Genomic DNA, 19,454 nt, shown 5'->3' with positions numbered 1-19,454 from the left:
ATTTCGAAGGAACGGCTTCCCAAGAAACAGCATTCGGTGAGACGAATTTCGGATTCCGGTTAAGCAGATTTTGATCAAATTGCTTTTGGTTCAGTGACTTTCGATGAATATGTTTTCAACGAAATAATATTCGGTAGAACGAATCCCGACGAAATGGTTTTCTACTGAGCGGCTTTCGATTCAGCGGCTTCTAACAAAACGGTTTTCGTCGAAACGGATTTTGGCGATATGGTTTCCAAATGAAACTACTTGCGGTAAAAAGGTTTTTGGTAAGGACGCTTTTGATGAAGCTGCTTTTGCTTAAACAGCTTTTGATGAAACTGTTTTTAATCAAACGATTTTCGGCGAAACAGTTTCACAAAAAAAACACAGTTTTCAATAAAGCTACTTTCGAAGGAATGGCTTTTGACTATTCGGCTTTCAACAAAGCGGTTTTCGAAGAAATGGCTCAATGAAACTGCTCCCAGAGAAATGATTTTCGACTAAACGGCTTTCGAAGAATCTGCTCTCAACGAAACTTTCGGTGAAACGGTAAAGCAGCTTTCAAAAATTGTGTTCGGATGAGCAACTTTTCATGAAAATGGTTTCCAACGAAATGGTTTTCGGTAAAACGGCTTTCGACATAACGATTTCCGACAAAATGGTTTTCGATTCAAACGAAACTGTTCTGGAAAGTGATGTTCAATGCAAAAGCCTTTCAAGAAACTGCTTTTGATGAAATGGATTTCAGTAAAGTAGGCTTTGACGGAATTTTCGGTAAAACGACTTTCGACGGAATGACTTTTAACGAAACTGTTCCCGAAAAAAAAATCACGGAAACGGCTTCAACCGAACTGTTTCCGGAACGGAAAACGGATTTCGGTAAAACGGCCTTTGACGAAACTGCTTTTTGATGAACGAATTTCGATGTAATCGTTTTCAACGAAATGGTTTTCGGCGAAACGGATTTTGTCGAAACCGGTCCCAATGGAACTGCTACGGAGTAGTGATTTTCGAAGAAACGGCTTTCCAAGAAACTGCTTCAACGAAAGAGCTTTCGTTGAAACGGGAGCTGACTCGCTCGTGTATAAATCCGTTATGCTTCGCAAACGAAGCTGTTTTGTGCAATAGGAACGTAATTATCGAAAGAAAGAGTAAAGAAAGAGGAACTGTCATTTGCACTTAGGATCTTTGTCTTCAAATTTCAGAATAAGTATGCATAATGGTAAAAGTAGCATCAGGTTACATGTTTGATTTTTTTTTAAGAATTGTTAGGAGCCGTGTTTTTAGTTGCCAGCTAATGATTCCCCTAATTTCACCAAAATTTGTCTCAGTACACTGAAGTTACTTTTTACACGGGGGATACGTACCGCGTAACTTCGGAAATCCACGTGAAAAGAAACCTTCAAACTAAATAAAAAATTTTTTGATGCCAAATATCTTAGAAATGCATGAAACGTCCAGATCTAGTGTAATCTCAATTTTTTGTTTTTTGTGAAAATCGACTTGGAACATGGAAAAATTTTGAAACTTCCAAAATCGAAAGTTTTTTTTTGATGCCGAAAAAAACCGCGTAACTTCGGAAATTGGCGTCCCCAGTGTAACGTCAAATTGTGACAATATTTGTTTTATTGTTTTATGACTTTCATTTTATCATCTTAGTCACTAGAGGCATGTATTGTTGTTTTTCCAAAGTGACAAGCGTACATTTTGCGAATTCTAGAAGAATTTTGTTCTCTCGCCAAAACCCAACACTGAAAGAATATCGTATATGTTGTTAGCAGTGGCGTGTCGTCCCCATGTGCACCTCGTGCACTGCACAACTGATCAAATAGGCCTCTGTGAGAACTTGTATGCACACATTCAGGAGAGGCTTCGGTGGCTTATGCTTATGGCAGTTGAAAACAAATTGCTGTCTCAGTTGCAACGTCGAAACGGTTCTGATATCATACCATATAAGCAGTGCACAACCCGTAAATTTTGTCACGAAACGCGACTGTTTGCTAGAAGAAGTCGGGTAGAACACATACAAAAAGCACTCACTATTATTGAATCTGTTTACTACCAAATATAATTTGTAGCTCTCATATTATTTTTGAAGAAACATACAACGTTTCAGAAAAACGAAAAAACGGTTCAGTAGAACTAATTCTTTCGGTACAAGTATTCAACAGTTCTTTGAAATGAACGGTTTTACCCATTTCTAGAATACACCCCTAACTTGCATAAGTGGTAGTCTTGAAAAAGATTAAATAGTTCGAAAAATAATTATTTTAACTTTAATTGTAAAATTTTAAATTCAACTCTTCATCATTAGGCTTTAAAATAACGGATGATAATTCTGGAAAACTACAAAACACCGCCATTAATCGAATATGATGTGAAAGCTGCGCTTAAGAGCATTATTGGAAAAAGCAAGAAGTTTGAATAAAATGTGTTGCACGGAAAGACCGAAATCAGCATTTTGGCGAAAAAATTAGTTGATTTTCTGATTTTAGTTCGTTATTTTTTAGGCAAACTAAAAAAATCTTTTGCGAATTTAGATTTTTTAATTCTCATTCCCTTAATAATAATAAAATATTTGTTGAAAGGGCTATTTTTTTAGTTAAATTCAACAATTAAACATTCTGTCATTTCTTAGCTAATGCACACTTCATATCCATTCAACTATTTTTTTAGTTGAATCAGAGGAATAAAACGCTGTTTTCAACCAACATAAAAGGTTGAATTGGCTTCTGCAATTTGCAGCTATATGGCGCACTGTCATCGAAGAAACGTTAACACCGTAACGACTACTAGCCACTAGATGGCACACTAGTACCGAAAATAAATTCAGTCGCGGTTGTCTTTTCTATATTGGCAGGTATAAATACGATGTTGTGTATTGGAGAAAAAGACAAAAACGAAACATAAACTTTTTTTTAAAAATTTGTCTTCTAAATCGCTGTTTTCTTCATTCGATTCTCTCACTGAAAACTTTGAGCACTCGGAAAACAAAAACCGAATATGAGTAGTACACCGGACGGCGTATCCCGGAAGGTTGCATGATTTAAAAAACATCATTTGACGTGAACAATTAGAGTGCAACATTCGAAACTCACTTCACTAAAAACATTATTACGCACAATCGCTTCAAATGCGCACAAATTCTGAATAAATACACTTTCCACTAAAAGTTTACGTCATTTTTACAAATCGAATCAGAAATTTATATATGGATATATCGTAACACATGCGAAAAACATCTAAACAATTTGCAAGCAGTTTCAACAAGACTGTCCTTTTTAGCTCTTTAATGGATTGTTTTGCTTTGACACTTCTCATGAGTTTTTAGCCAATAAACTTGTTAATAAAACCAAATTCATTTTTGTTTTCTTTATGCTGTCCTTCAGCAATGATAGTGATAGATAAATAGAAACAAATTTTCTGATTTTCATAACAAAATTAGTTGTCAATGAGAATTTCGTGTTGGATTGAAATATTGCTGGTTTGTGTCCAGGATATTCGCCAACTAAACACGTTCTCTAAAAATAAGAGTTTTTTCAGTTTTTTTAAGTTTTTTTTCAGTTTTTCCCCATAAATTCTCTATTTTAACTAATTTCATAGTTATTTTGGAAATTTTGTTGCTAAAATCAACTAATTCAAAAACAGTAACACGAATTAGGCACAGAGCTAATTTCGGTCGTTCCGTGTGAATTTTCAAGAAAATTGCCAGAATTTTGATACTTCATTCCTTAGTGACATGCAAGACTGATCACTTCCATCACAGTTGGCCAGATATGTTTCTTGTTTTAATCCTATTGTTACATCGAAGTTACTGGCGAAGTAAAAGACAAAATAAAGATGGAATACTGACATGGTACTGAATGGTACTGTTAGTTCAGAATATGAACGTTTGGACAAACTGTGGATAAGATTTTTAATCGTAGTTCCAAGCAGATACCCGAAAATACTCAATTCTCGATGTTTTTTTGGACATAGAATTTCAATTCAAAGTTTGAATAAAAGAAATATTTAAAAAAAATGAACATAGCCTATTTGGGAGTTTTTAGTCTCGCGCACCGGGGAAACCGGGAAAAACCGGGAAATTGAAATCGCTAATTCACTTGTCACCCTGGTTATGTCTCTGACATTACCCTCTCCCTTTTTTTTGGTGTTTAGTTCCTGAACAAGACCTTTTGTAATGAAACTTTGCTTGTCAACACGGTTGGGCTCTGCTTCGATTTTTGTACGTATGATTTTAATTTCTCAACTTTACGAGGCTACCACCTTCTGGTCCATTTGTGGGACATTTCAATCAAATATATGTGGAACACAAAACTTAATACAATGATTTTGACACTGTTTGCATAGTCCTACGTCAAAACAGTTAGAACAGCCTCATTTATCCTAGAAAACAAATCGTAAAATGTTGCATCGATCTTCAATCTTCAATCGACGTCAATTGTCAAAACGCACTGAAACTAACGAAGTGCATCAACAGTTTTCGGACCCCAGACGATTCACCAACGCTCCAGACCGTGCGCAGACACCGAAGTGGGCGTGTCCCTGGCTAACCAGCATGTAACCAATGCGCACAAGGGCCACACGAAAGGTGTCTTTAAGGGGGTGGGAGGGTGAAAGGATCCCGCTAGCACTTGTTGTAAATTGCCTAGCGGCGTTCGGTGCAACCGGCAGCTGACTCACCGAGCCATTGCCACTTTGCAATGGATCGTAACTTCCTACCTACCAACATACCTATACATCAATTTTCGAATGTCTACGATGAGGAGACCCTACTCGAGCTAGTTAGTGAGTGAGTGGTGTAGTTTGTATACCAGCTGAAAACATACAGGCAGACAGCGTGGAAACACTGCAGCCACCTAGGCCTAGTTGGTAGTTGGTATTGTTATACGCTTTTTTGCGTGTTCTACTTAAACATGGATACTCTCCGCCGCGCTTTCCTCCACCTTCCACAACAACAACAGAAAGGTAGAGGGGCTATGGCCGCAACGATACTACAAGTCTCATGAAAGTTAACCCTTATACGGTCAGATGCTACCGATCGATTGCGAGGCGATACTTGGGTTAATCACTCTTTTCAGATCACGGAAAAATTTGTAGAACCGACCCTACATGGAAGATCGCCATTAAAGGGTTACTAAATTTAATCGACTTTCCAAGTTAATTACCGACGTTCCTTCACACAGACGGCTAAGCTCGATGCCAGCCCCTCTCGAGACTGGGACCCACCTACAAGGGGCGCGGAAAGGAAGGGGTAAATCCATCAAAAAGTCACAAGCGCACAAGCGAAGAGGAAAACCCCGAGTGCAGCACACTATCGGCGGAGTGCAATTAGCATATTTCAATTGTATAATTGCGTCTAATTAGCGCCTCCCACCGATATGCCGAACGGGGTCCAACCCGGCCCGGCCCGGCTCGACAGGTGGCCGATCGATTCTCCCCTTTCCCGCGCCGGTTCGGGAAATAAGAAGGCGGATCCACAAACTCTCGTATCTCACACCAATCAGCCAGCAATGGACGAACGGTTTTGGGGGCTGCAAACCGTCTTGTCTTGGAGTCAACTTTGGTTTGCCCCACCACCATCGTTTGGCGGGAGAGTAGGGGGCACAACTTTTTGTTTCCCAGGTGCCTTATGTGTGTGTGAACCCCTTCGGAGGCAGGATGGGTGGGGGCATCGACGATGCACGCAAAGCAAAGAAATTCAAATTGGCACACTTTCTCGCCTTGCACTTACCGCCGCGTGGGGTCTCTCTCACCTTTTCACAGTGGATTCGCGTGTCATTGCAGTAGGCGGGTTTTTCTTCATTTCGCGTTGCCCGGAATGCTTAGAGCGAATTGATTTTGTTTTACCGTAGGTTTCTAGGAGGCCTTGAAATCAAGCGAATTATCTACATCCTGCAACACTATCAAAAGCCACACGACACCAAGATTTTCGGTACTTGGATAGCTTCGTTGGTTCTTCTGATCTGCTCAATCTATCGAATGCCATAAATCAATAAATCGCACGCTTGAAGTGTGAAGGTGGTCGATAGAATCAGCATCAATGGGGCCGTTATCAGTTCCCTGCGCGATCCCCCTTACATAAACTTTAATCCTCGCGAACGTAAACCATTCCCAGCAAATCTATTTTTTTAAATCGTTTTATTTTTTTACGACCACGAAACGACCGGTTCCAAAACAAACACACACACTGAACCAAAACCCTAGCCCATCATCATCATCATCACCAGCGCAGTCAGGCTTTATCTTATCAGCGGACTTTGCGTCCTCGCAGTCACAAACCGAGCGTGCCGGGTCAATAATTCAAAATACCAAACCGGAGTCCCGGGCTATTTAAAGATGACCTTGCTCCGTGCTAATTCCAAAACCAGAGATGAACTTTCGGTTCGTCGGTTCAGTAACTTCCATCAAAACAACGTTTGCTTCGGCGAGCTGGCTTTTGGACGTCTTTTGGATCCCAGTTTTCCAGTTCTTGTTTTTTTTTTGGTACCCTGGAAATCTGCGATAGTCAGTCAAAGTCGGATAATTTTTATTCGATTTTTTTTTGTTTGATTTGAACCGTATGCATGCGGGACAGTTTTCCCGGCGGCGACCGACGTCCCGACCCCAAGGGCCGCAAAACCGTTGGCAAATTGTTATATTTTAATTTAATTTTCACCTCACCACGGTTGAACTGGTGGTGACAGGTGTGTCCGTGTTTAATACAAAATAAAAAGTAGGCTCTGCTTCCGCCGATCTATTGTTATAGCAACTGTTTTGCTCGATCACGCGTGGATTAGTTTGATTTTTTGCCGCGTTGCTACACGAACACTAATTCCGGTTTTTGCTAGGGACAGGAATTGAAAAAATTAGCAGATTGAAAATTTGTTTAATTTATGCAACCGCTCGGTCAACTGTTTCAACCAACTCGGGTAGAAAATTGTTTGCAGGGGACCGATTTATTTAAAATGATTCTCATCATTATTTATTTTTATTTCATGAAACCGATCGAAAACCGTTCACATCTGCTTAGGTTTACTCATTTGGTCCGATCTACCCAACGCTAAATTTTACACCTTAGCGAGCCTACCAAATCCATGTAAATAACAGGGATTTTGTGCATCTTCTGAAGTAAAAAAAAAAAGATTCCTAAAATTTCTATTCTGCAAATCAAAGACGGGTGGGTAATGTCAGAGACACAACTGGTTGACGGTGAATACGAAACTGACATGCTTCTATCATACTTCCAAACATCGATAATCATCATACTAAAGTACAACTTATTGACGAGAAACATATTCTACTACACATTAAATAAGGCGGAACAAACGAGAGCAACAGATTACAGCAAATTCATTTAATTTTGAAAAATACACACCAATTCGTTTGTCACCGCGTTCTACCAGCCAGAACCAGCAGGATTCTACCAGCGAGATTTTTAGTCTGGAAATTTTTACGGAACGGATTGGAAACAGAATAGATGTCGGGTCACTTGAGCCTATATCAGTTTCTCTACTTGCTCTATAGGCAAGTTATGTTCCACTATAACTCTGGATAGATCTTCTTTGTCTATTTCTCGCTTGTATTTTTTAAAATGAACGTCCAAACATCCACCGTTTACATCGTTGATGGATAAAGTATATGGAATATAAGGAAATTTTGAACCGTTACCTACCGGACGGAAAAACGACGACTCATCAGTATCTCCCTTAGTAATCGTGGTTAGGTTTATTAACTTATACTTCACTTTTTTCTGGATTATATTCCAGTTTCTTCCGTGGAACGAACCGGACGATATCGACACCTGGAAGTTGCCCAAATTGTCAAAGTATTAATGTTTAAATTTATTCAAATACTTCCTACCACACACTGTATACCGATTGGTAATCACATAGTTTTTAAGTTTTCAAATTATTCATATTAAAAAACCGATTTCGACAAACGGCATATTCAGAGCGTATCGAATTTTTAATAGCGAAATGATTAAATTGCTGCATTTTACTGTACAGAAACAGAAAAAAGAAACATTTAGGGGTTTTGTTGTTTTGTACAAAAAGCACATATTTTATTTCTATTTCTTCGCGTTTCGCCTTCGGCTCGTCAGTGCTTATAGCACTTGTGCAAGATTATTTAAGGGTTGCATAAGTAGTGCAAACTTTGCGTCTGCTTAGCGGTTTAAGTTGAACTGCTAGGCACGAGATGGCAGTTCAATTTGAACTGCTTTAAGCACTGACGAGCCGAAGGCGAAACGCGAAGAAATAGAAAAAAGAAACTGCTCTGAACTGACGAGTTAAAGACGAAACGGAAATAATAGTGTAAACGGTTATGTGCCCTTAGTCCTTAAAATAACCAAAATGTGTGTTCGGTCAGTTAATGCCGCATATTGGTTTCCTTCGGGAAGACGTTGCGCTTCGGTGCAATTGAAAAAATAGCGTCTACTAAGTGGTTCCAATTTAACTGTTTAGGTTTGCACTAAGCAGTAAAGAAATTTCCTATTCGTTAAAATTCAAAATTCCTATTCATAAAAATTTAGGATTTTTTGTTGTGTTTTTAAAAATATGTGAAAACAATCGCTAAATGCAATTATAGATGACGTAGTAAAAAAAATATACTATTCAAGCTGAACAATAATATTAGTAGTCGTAGAAGGCTGACTTGAGTTATCCAGAAATTCTTCTCTCAGGTAACCAAAAAGCATGAATATTTTCGATAAAGCAGGCTTTTATAAAAATGGAGTATAAATCAAAATAAACATGAAAACAATGCCCACTTGGTTTTACCGGTGGTTTAAAAATCGATGCCATTTCCCTCGCATATGAAATTGTGAACTTTAAGTTCACAGCTGATCTGTAATCATCGGAAAGACAGCTCTATCTCGTACCGTGAGGTATTGGCTCTTCGGCACAAGGAATAGCTTCATAACCTCACAAAACCACCGATCCTTATCGGTTTTTTTTTGGAGGGAAGTACCCTATAAGTGCATAGTATCGGGGAAAGACTCATTTTATGAAAATATGTTTTCAGATGTAAAATTAATTGCAAACATTGGGAAGTCAATTGAAAACAATCAAGTTGAATTCAATACAAATGCGCAATATGTTAAACGGTTCTTTTTAGAAATTTTCAAGAGTCTAATCTAGGAATTATGTTTCTGAAATTCCACTGTAAATAGTGGTCAAATCCTTTATCTCGATTGAAATAATTTGCCATCGAAATATACCATCGCTGAAAAGAGGGGCCACATTATTTTTACTGCAGGCGTTTTTAACTGCTTACGAAAGTATCATTTTTTACTCAATTTGTGTACAGGAACGTCAGAAAAAATGCGAAAATTTATAGTATTCTTCATTCCCATCCAGGATCAGAGTCTATCTTCCATCTGCAATCCAATCGTAACGAAATCGAATTACAAAGAAAGAGCTTCGGACCGATCATTTAACTGATCTTTTGCAACACTTAGGGATCATGATGTTTCACGGAGGGTTGGATACATCCCATTTGATTCAAGATTTCTTGGACCAAGAGCAATTTTCATTGGAGTTTTGTTATTAGCACTATTTTGACGTGCAATATTTGGTAGTTGCTGATGAAATTCCTTCAGGCCTTTTCGGAGAAGTTTGTGAATTTATTTTCTGCCTGCCCAAATCTAACCAATACCTTTACAGTAGTTTTTGTGTACTTTACTGTAATACAAATGATTCAATCGAGAAATTGCTCTCTCTCTCTCCTTCATGAGGCCTACCGCAATTATGAAAAATAGATGGAACGTGCCATCTGAGCCATATTGAACTGATTTCCGATGTGGAATAAGACTTTGCCCCATCAGATCATTTGAGATTTTTCAACACCCAACCTCCTGCCTTCCAGAGGTCTTCTGAAGTCTTCCAAAATGTTTCGGAATGAATGTTCAGTTATACAAAATAGTTCTCCATTGTCCTATGAAATCGTCCTAAACCATCAAACCTGCTCCGAATGTTTCATATTAAAATCATATAATTGCCAAATTTCATCAGGAATTCTGCGGAGTTTTTTTTTTTAAACATTAAAAGGTTAGATTTTTCAACTTTTCCTTTTTACTTATTGTAAGAATTGTCCAAGATTGTCGGAAAGCTTTTGGCACCTGTTTGAGTGTATTAAAATCCGTTAATATTAAAGTCAAATTAAGTTCAAGGAAAATTTTAAATCTGCTTTATTTTGTTCTCAAGTCAATGATTTGAAAAGGCCGACCGATATAAGTATTACAATGAAAACAATTTAGCAAATCTTTTGTCGAAAATCAAGTAGTTTGAATGAGTAATGGTACTGACATTGTTTATTTAAAATCTGTCGACTATCAAATGTTTGATTCGGAAGGATCAATGGCATTGAATTAGATTAAGCGATTGTCAAATTATGTAGGATCCAACATGAAAAAATGTTCATGCCAAATAACATATAAACTTTTCACAATAATGCCCAAGGCTGCCTCCATTTTACGATACGTCACATGGCGATCTTCGATTATCAGATTTTTCAAAACATCGGTGTTTTCTAGCAAAACAACTGATTTTGGACGACCTTATTTGATTTTATCGGCAAGCGAACTGCGACCACGATTGAATTTCAGTTTTTTATAGTCGTATAGGATGGTGCTACACTGCCAAAAGTCAAACTAAGTTGATCGAAGCACTCTTGAGTCTTGATAATCCATGACGAAAAATGTAATAAATCAATGCACGAAAATGTTCACGATTCAATTTCTTTCTGAGGTAAACTTTTCAACTCACTGTAAACAAAACAAATAGCGCTCAGATGACAGAATGTTCTGAAGATGGTAATGGTTAAAACTGTCAAACTTTGTGATGGAAACGTTAAATCTACCGGGCAACACTGTTGTCAAGGCTAAATACCTGAGTAACAACTTACGTATAAAACAAATTTGCTAATAGTTCAATCCAAGATGCATTTTTCCATTGAATTGTGCATTGTTAGTTATCTGCAACCTAATTACAGATACTTAATTAGACTGCATGTTTACGAAGTTTTGAGTTGTAGCATGTAGCGTATATTGAGAGAGTTCTCTTTTTACGAGAGCCCATTACCGCTCGATAGGTCGACACTTCGAACAGTTAGGTGGATTCGCATCTTTCGGGATTCGCTTCATACCATTCCAAAACATCTTTGACGTAGTGACAAGATGCCAAAATCAGGGGAAAACAGCGAGGAGGCGTTAAGGCTGCGTAGAAGTAAGAAATTATCGTTTCTTTAGGCATTCTTCACGGTACATTGGCTTATTTACTGTTCCGGTTGTGATGAAACTTTAGCTTGCTCGACCACAGCTGCATATCGCCTACTAAACCAAATATTTATTGGGAAACTTGGCCATTTTGTTCATCCTGAATCAATCCTCTACGTCGTTCCGTTGTACGGCAGTTGTATAAAAAGACTGAAGTGTAAAGTTTCCCAGCCGTCTCAATCTGTTTATCATTACGGTTCGGTATAGTTTTTACATTAAAAGGCCTTGCCGGTGCTTGGAAGTATGTACGACAGTGGGAGATATTTTTACTTTTCTAGCCACAGAACCGAAATGTCTGGTCTCTTTTGCAAAATTTGTTTCTCCTTCGCGTCCTTTTGGTGGTTCCTAAAATTCGTTTTGTTACAGAAAAACCAAGCTTTTTTGCAAGTTTTCTTACATCTTCGATCACCAAAAATTGATTTAACACAATGAAAAGCTCGTTAGTCTGTGAAATATTTCACGCGTTGATGAAATATTTCCAAAGATATACGCATTTAGGGGTGTCCAGATTTTGTCACGAATAAGCCTTAGTTGATCCTTTGTGCTTCCTTATGAGTGGCTAAAGACGATCCTCGAAGCACTCTACACAGAAGTTTCGATCGTCCCGTTGACTGTTTCGGAAGTGAATAAGGGAGTCCATAATTCACCACATTCGCAAATTACCTGCCAGATCGAAAATTTACTTGCAAATATCTATAACGCTTTTGAACATCCTCTGGAACATCGCTATTTGATTTTGAAACTAAACATGCTAGGAAGTTTACCGAACGCGGCCTTGACGTAAGTTTTCTACACAAAACCGACTATCAACTTGGACATTTTAACGACATCTCAAATTGACATGTTTAGACTTTCTTCATTTCTTCATGTGCTCAGACGCTCCTTGAAGGTTCTTATCACACGAGGGACAGTTGCCTTTTTTTATAATGCCAAACTTCGCTGCAATTCATACACACTTAAAACCATTTCTTGAGCTCGGCATAATAAAATGCCGAAACTGATCAGCAACACCTGAATTTGCTGATTGCTCAGTAATCAATACGCATGTTTCTGAACTTCGTTAAATGCATTCACTGATATTTCGGTAAAATGCTTCACTTTGCCGAAATTTGGCATAATTGCTTGCTGAATTTATCAGTAAACAACAGATATGCCGACATCAGCAGAGACGTTTGCCGAGATTTCGGAATATGCGCTAGCTGTTGCCGAGATTCAGCACGACAGCTGTCATTTATTGCCGCGTTACATTTTCGCTTCGCATTGCGCGATTATTTTCTGATGAAATTCTCGAGTGAAAAAATGGATAATCTTCGAAGAAACGTGGAACCACTTGCAAGTAAAAATATAATATAAATATAGTGACATGTTTCGCTTTATAAAAAGCGACTTTATCAGATCACCTTATAAGGGAAAAACACCCAACACGGGGCTCAAAGAGTCCTCGAGACAAAACTTTGGGGGATATGCGAAAAAATAACCCAATGCATGGACAAATTCAATAGATCAAAGTAAGTTTATTTTTTGAACAATACCGTATATGCATAATTGAATATTGAAAATTTTTGTATATTTATTTTTATTTTCATATTTCCAGCTCGACTCAAGGTGGCCGCATCTGGAAACGCCGCTTTTTATGCTACATGTTTTAAGGTAGAGGCTTTAAGCACTACTGGCAACAAATTTGTAAGCCTCCTTTAAGTGTTAATAAAATGAATTTTTGATCCTGAATGGTGTGTTTATAATGTTTAGAAATTACAAACAAAATTAATTGACTAGATTTTTAACTACTGATGATTCGGTAATTTGTTTTTTTCATTTTTTCGTTTTATTTTATTGCCGAATATTTAGCGAACGTTTCACTGAGCAAACAGTAAATCTTATGCTGGCGATTTCGGCAATATTTGACGTTTGTCAAATTTGAGGGTGCCGAGACGCTCAGTTATTTTATTTTTGCCGAGATGATTGCTGATTACTCGGCTGTGCGAATCTCGGCATTTTTTTGCCGAGACTCAGCTAAAAAATTTAAGTGTGTAGATGAGAGACACCTTTGGATTTTGATTCCAAGTGCACAAATGTTTTTCACGGACGTTTCGACGACATGATTTGAACAACTGTATGGCACTATTCAACCTTCACCGATGAAAGTGGTTTCGCCGAAAGCCATTTCGCCGAAGGTCGTTTCGCCGAAAGCCATTTCGCCGAAAGCCGTTTCGCCGAAAGGGTCATTTCGCCGAAAGGGTCATTTCGCCGAAAGGGTCATTTCACCGAATTGAACATTTCACCGAAAGGGTAATTTCGAAAACATCATATTATTATTTTTGTGTGTTATCATGTCTTCTGGATAATTGATGTGGTGCAGACACATAACCGAAGCCAAGATGGCCCGGCAGCATAAACCCGTCGAGGCGACGCCAGCTGAGTTGGCCGCCGACCCGGCGTCGGAAGCGGCGGCCTCTTGCATACAAACCTATAACCTGCTCGTTCGCCTCGTCTACTCAAAGCTAGATTTCTTTGCTTTAGTTAGGTTCGAACGAGCGGAAGCGAGGTCGGACAGCACACGAACCAGAACGAAGTTGCGAAGCCGCACTAGATTTTTTTTTCATTTTCACTCAATAAACGGAAAATATCACATACACTTGTTTGGTAGATACACCTACGCAATTGCTTTGATTCTTAGTAGCTAGTATTCAACAAGTTGGGAACTCCGTTTCAATGTTCATGAATCAATCTTTATTCCAATTGTACAATTGTAGGTCAACAGAACGGGCGTTTACGCAATCATCTTTCATTTGTCTTTATTTTAAATCAATTCCAATTACGATATTAAAACAATTACAGTATTCGGCGAAATGACCCTTTCGGTGAAATGGCTTTCGGTGAATCGGCTTTCGGCGAAATGGCATTTTGCGAAATGACCCTGATCCGCAAGCTAAAATTGAATAGACCATATTCAAGCTGAAAATGAGTCACTACGACTCAACGTCAAAACGAAAAAATTGATGCAAATTTTCCTACAACTTTATCAAGCAGTACAATTAGCAATTTTTTCAGTACTATTAACTTGGTGCTCTTGCTATATATTGCAGTAAAAAGCCGATACCATAAATTGGTCTGCGTTAAAAATTAGCAGGGAAAAATCAGTTACATTATCGTTATTATTATTAATATTGTTATCATCATCGTAACTATCATCGCCACGTTCATAATTTGCGAGCGGAAAAGTTGGATGGGAGCAGAATGGAAAAACCGCCGCCGCTGCCCGGCACGAGTTGCAATGTGGCACACCGCAGACGGAGCTGGCGGAAGTCGGAATTCTGCCAACAAACGCGATGAGTGTGTGTATGTGGCATTTTTGTTTTCACCAATTGATTGTATGCTTTCCCTGCAACTCCTGGTGGCGATTGATAGTTAGCCTTTTATTTGATTCAATGGTATTTCAAATCGAAAACGAATCGGAATGAAAACCGTTCGTGCACTTATCAGATGAATTAATTTGATGGTTTAAATGAACTATTTTTGGTTTGTCCTGGAAGAGCATTGTCCGGCGAACGACAACCCTAACTCCACATTGAACCCCGCGCTGTGAACTCGTAATTGTAATTATGTCTAATCTGCGGAACCGGACCTGTCAATGTGTGCTCGAATCAAACCGGGCGGCGGAGTACGCTCCTCGTTGGCGTTTTTCCTGATCCCCTATGGCCCCCATTTTCAACGCATGTAACGTTTAATATTAATTTTTCCAAATGTAATCACACTTTTTTTTTCTATGCACTTTTATGCACCGTTCACCGGTTGCACCGACGCGACGCCTACTTCTCCTTCGCCCATTCGACGCGTTGGCTTGGCTTGTTGCGCTCTACACTCTTTTTTTTCCTCTGTTGAATGACCTAACCAATAATTAGTGCAGAGAGGCGAATTTTAATAAATTTCAATATTCTTTGTTATTGTGCAGTGGGGATTCGTTCAGATTTTTTTTTCTGTTCTGCTGGAGCATTTGCTCTTTATATGTATGTATATCTGACTGCATTTAATTAACCACAGCGAAAGGGAGAGGGGAAGGCAGCATATGTATTAGCAGATGGGGTCAGTTTGGGGCAGATGATATCTGATATCGGGATGGGCTCGGTTTGAAACTCCAACATCGAAACTGTCTGGCGTCCGGTTCCGTCTGTCGACTGCGATCGTGCGTTGATAAGCGTCATGAGGTCTGACCGGACGTGTTCTGCATTCGAATCGCAATCAGTTCACTCACACGCACAATTCTTCCCAGAGGAACTCTAATTTTTCTCGATTCAAATTCGTTCATTCGAATGTTTTTTTTTATGTTGTCGAAAAATCATTTTATTCAGAAAATTCCGGAATCAATATCACTAATGCAATGTGTATCTTTTCCGATTCTTTTTTTCCCTACAGCGATACGGAATGAAGACGAGCCGCAATCGGAAGGTTAGTTCTTATGTCCCATGTTTTGGCCTCCCACTAAAATCTGTTTTGTTTCGCCTAACACAACTTTAGTTCATATTTGCTAGAAAAGCTTCTCTCTCACTCTCTCTCGTCTATTGCACTACTATTATTAACATACTAGTCTTCTGTTTTTTTTATTTGCTTCCGTTAATTCGTAATTAACTCACTTTTACAGCTGTTTTCTGTAATTAACTAATTCCTCGTGCGTTCAGACGTGAACCTTCGCTTATTTTGCGCTTTTATAACACCATTTTAACCCGCAATCCGACTCACCAAATCACACTTTTTAATCGTTTTATATTTACGTCGCTCATAACACTTTGTTTTTGTGTGTGTGTGTGTTTTTTTTCTTTCTTGAATGTCATTCTAATTCGTTTTTGGTCTTGCAGCCTATTAAAGTGATCTTACATTACTTGTACTCGTACTTAACCTCAAATAGTGCACTGCATTATAAAATGACTTATACGTTCATGTGGCAAAGTTAAACGTTAAAATACAACAATCCATGTCCGAATGAGAAAACTGATAGAAGTAATTTTATGAATGCTCAGTATTTTTTAATTATAGTAAGATTGGAAAAATTGGCACGTTAGTTGCATATCCACTAAAAACACATCTCACTCGATCGACTCGGTTTGCTGTCTCCGAATTTATTAATTTTGCGCAAGTGATTTTCAGACAAAAAATCTTTCATCAGAAAACTCACTGAAAAAAAAGTTCACTACTGTTTTTTTTTCGCAAACACTATTCTCACTGAAACTGATCTCACATGGCAAAAACTTTTCCCTAGCGAACATTCTCCTACATGATATTCAAGTGATATGAAGTTCGCACATTGAATATATCTGCTGTGATTCTCGAACAGAAGATTTTTGGGAAATTAATTTTCCGCCGATGAACGAAAACTGGACCTTTCTGAAAATGTTCTGTGCGTCTAGGGCGGCTGAAATGAAAAAAAGGTTATTTTTCCTCTGCAATTTGTTGCTCTGTAGATAAGTGGATATATAGTTGAGATGTATTCGAAATTTATTTAGCAAGTAATGGAATTCAGTAGTGGTAGAACCAAGAACTCTGATTAATAATAATTATAACGATGACGATAATACTATACGTTGAAGTAACAGAAGTGCATGTTATTGCTACGCCAAGTCAAACGCTGCGCCTGCTGTATGTACGAGAAATGCAGAATGCTGCGCTCCTGTTAGAAGTCACATTCATCAAATTCAGGCTAAATAGCGTTTTATAGCGTTTAAGGCCATCGTCCAGGTACCACATGCGCGCGGGTGGTTTTAGGAAATTTTCGATGGAAATTTCGAAAAATTTACCAAAACCAAAAACATACAGACCTTTGAAAATCGTTTATCTATCTGCAGGGCAAAATGGCTGAAAAATTCGGAGGATTTCCCGAGTCTTATCAAAAATAGCTCTGAAAAATGAGTGTTTTTGTGATCTTTCACAATTATCTGGAAAAATAATGCGATGGTATATTTTTTTTGTCAAATAAAGACTGTCCCAAAAAGTGTGGACGCACTTTGATTTCGCTGTAAATAATTCACAAGTGTTAGATATTCAAATTTTATTCGATATACTGATAATATTAGACGACAACAACAGAATATTATTCTCAACATTTGCTACTTAGCCATTGTAGACTAGCTGGCGCGTCTTCTTGCGAACGTTCCTCATTGAATTCTGTACAGACTTCTTAGCGACAAGTTTTGACACTTTTTTCCAATCTTTTTCGAACTGTTGAATGGTTTCGGCTGCCGAGACATGTTTCCTAAGATGTGCCTTCGTTAATGCCCAAAATTCCTCAATTGGTCGAAGTTGTGGGCAATTTGGTGGATTCATGTCTTTTGAGACGAAAGTGACATTTTTGGTAGTATACCATTCTACCGTTGATTTCAAGTAGTGGCAAGAAGCAAGATCTAGCCAGAAAACAACAGGATCCTTGTGGCTTCGAATCATGAGTAGAAGTCGTTTTTGTAAACATTCCTTGATGTATATTTCGCTGTTCATTGAAGCAGTGGTGATGAAGGGTTTCGAAATCTTACCGCAGCTACGAATTGCTTGCCAGACCATAGCTTTCTTACCAAATTTTTCGACTTCAATCGATGTCTCGGGATGGTTTAACACTTGCCCTTCTCGCACCGTATAATATTGTGGTCCCAGCAAGAATTTGTAATCGAGTTTCACGTAGGTTTCGTCGTCCATGATTATGCAGTTCAAATTTCCAGCAAAAATCGTATTGTACAGCTTTCGAACCCTCGGCCTGATCGATGCTTCTTGTTTCGGACTACGTTTTGGTTGTTTCTGCTTCTTATAGGTTCGAAGATTCAAACGTTCGAACATTTGACTTCGTAGTGCCCACTTTTTTGGCCACATCCCGAACTGAAACCTCCTTCTTTTGTTCGAACGCCTTCAGTATACGTTTCCAACTGAGGGTTAGCAGAACCTTTTTTTCGACCCGTTTTCGGTTTATCCTCAAAAGTGTTATCCTTACCGAACTTCCTGATTGCATTTCGCACGGCTTTTTCACTTACTCCTTCCATTTTTGCTATATTTCTCAGTGACAGTCCGCGTTCTGTGCACCATTTGTACACAATTTTTCGACGTTGTTCTGCTGAACGTCCACGCATTTCGAAACAAACTAATGAAAAAAAATAAACAACTGCACAAATGGTTAGAGAAGAGTGTAAACAACAGGACGCAGCCATAAAAATTGACAGATTCTGAACCATTGCGAAATGGCAGCGGTTTTTTGGTTGCGTCCATACTTTCTGGGACAGTCTTTGAAACTTATGATGGCTACAAAGATTACATTCGGACACATTGTTGTAAAACCTTTTCATACAAAATCAACGAATTTCAAAAAATTTTACGAAATCGGTTATATGAAATTCGTTGATTTTCCAAGAAAAGCGTGAAAAGGTTTTCCAAAAATGTGTCCGAATGTGATCCTTGTAGCCAGCATAAGATTTATTTGAAAATAACAAAATTCATACCATCGAATTATTTTTTCAATTAATTGTGAAAAATCACAAAAACTCATTTTTTTCAGAGCTTTTTTTTGATAACCATCGGAAAATCCTCCGAATTTTCCAACCATAGATAGATAGATAAAAGTTTTTCAAAGATCTGTATATTTCCGGTTTTGTCAAATTTTTCAAATCGTCCATCGAAAATTTCCTAAAACCACCAGCGCGCATGGTACTTGGACGTAGGCCTTAATCTAAATAGTGCAGTCTGTGGCGCACCGAGAAAATTTGACGCCTGAGGCAAAATAAGATTTGTCGCCCTCATCGTTGGTGTTGTGTGTTCGAGACAAGCAAAATGCTGCACTCCTGTTAGAGGTTACATTCATCAAATTCTGGCTAAATAGCGTTCTGTAGGGTTTAATCTAAATAGTGCAGTCAGTGGCGTACCGAGAATATTTGACGCCTGAAGCAAAATAAGATTTGCCGTCCTCATCGTTGGTGTTGTGTGTTCGAGACATGCAAAATGCTGCGCTCCTGTTAGAAATAGCATTAATCAAATTCTGGCTAAATAGCGTTTTATAGGGTTTATTCTAAACAGTGCAATCAGTGGCGTACCGAAAAAATTTGACACCTGGGGTAAAATAAGATTTGCCCCCCTAATCGTTGGTGTTGTGTGTTCCAGACATGCAAAATCCTGCGCTCCTGTTAGAAATCACATTCATCAAATTCTGGCTAAATAGCGTTTTATGAGTTTTAATCCATAAAACTCAATGTGG

General features: G+C 38.5%; 1 protein-coding gene across 1 annotated transcript in view; it reads left to right on the top strand.

Moving 5' to 3' along the window:
- The window catches only part of LOC131432746 (zinc finger protein squeeze-like), a 128,647-nt gene that overhangs the window by 25,198 nt on the left and 83,995 nt on the right, over positions 1–19,454 (top strand). The window contains exon 2 of the mRNA XM_058599236.1: positions 15,650–15,682. Within this exon, the coding sequence (XP_058455219.1) occupies positions 15,650–15,682 (33 nt within the window). The remainder of the gene's footprint in view (positions 1–15,649; positions 15,683–19,454) is intronic.

This window comes from Malaya genurostris, chromosome 2 (assembly GCF_030247185.1).
Source record: "Malaya genurostris strain Urasoe2022 chromosome 2, Malgen_1.1, whole genome shotgun sequence".
In the NCBI taxonomy this organism is placed as follows: domain Eukaryota; kingdom Metazoa; phylum Arthropoda; class Insecta; order Diptera; family Culicidae; genus Malaya; species Malaya genurostris.
The sequence above is the reverse complement of the archived record's forward strand: the minus strand, read 5'-3'. Positions and strand labels throughout refer to the sequence as shown.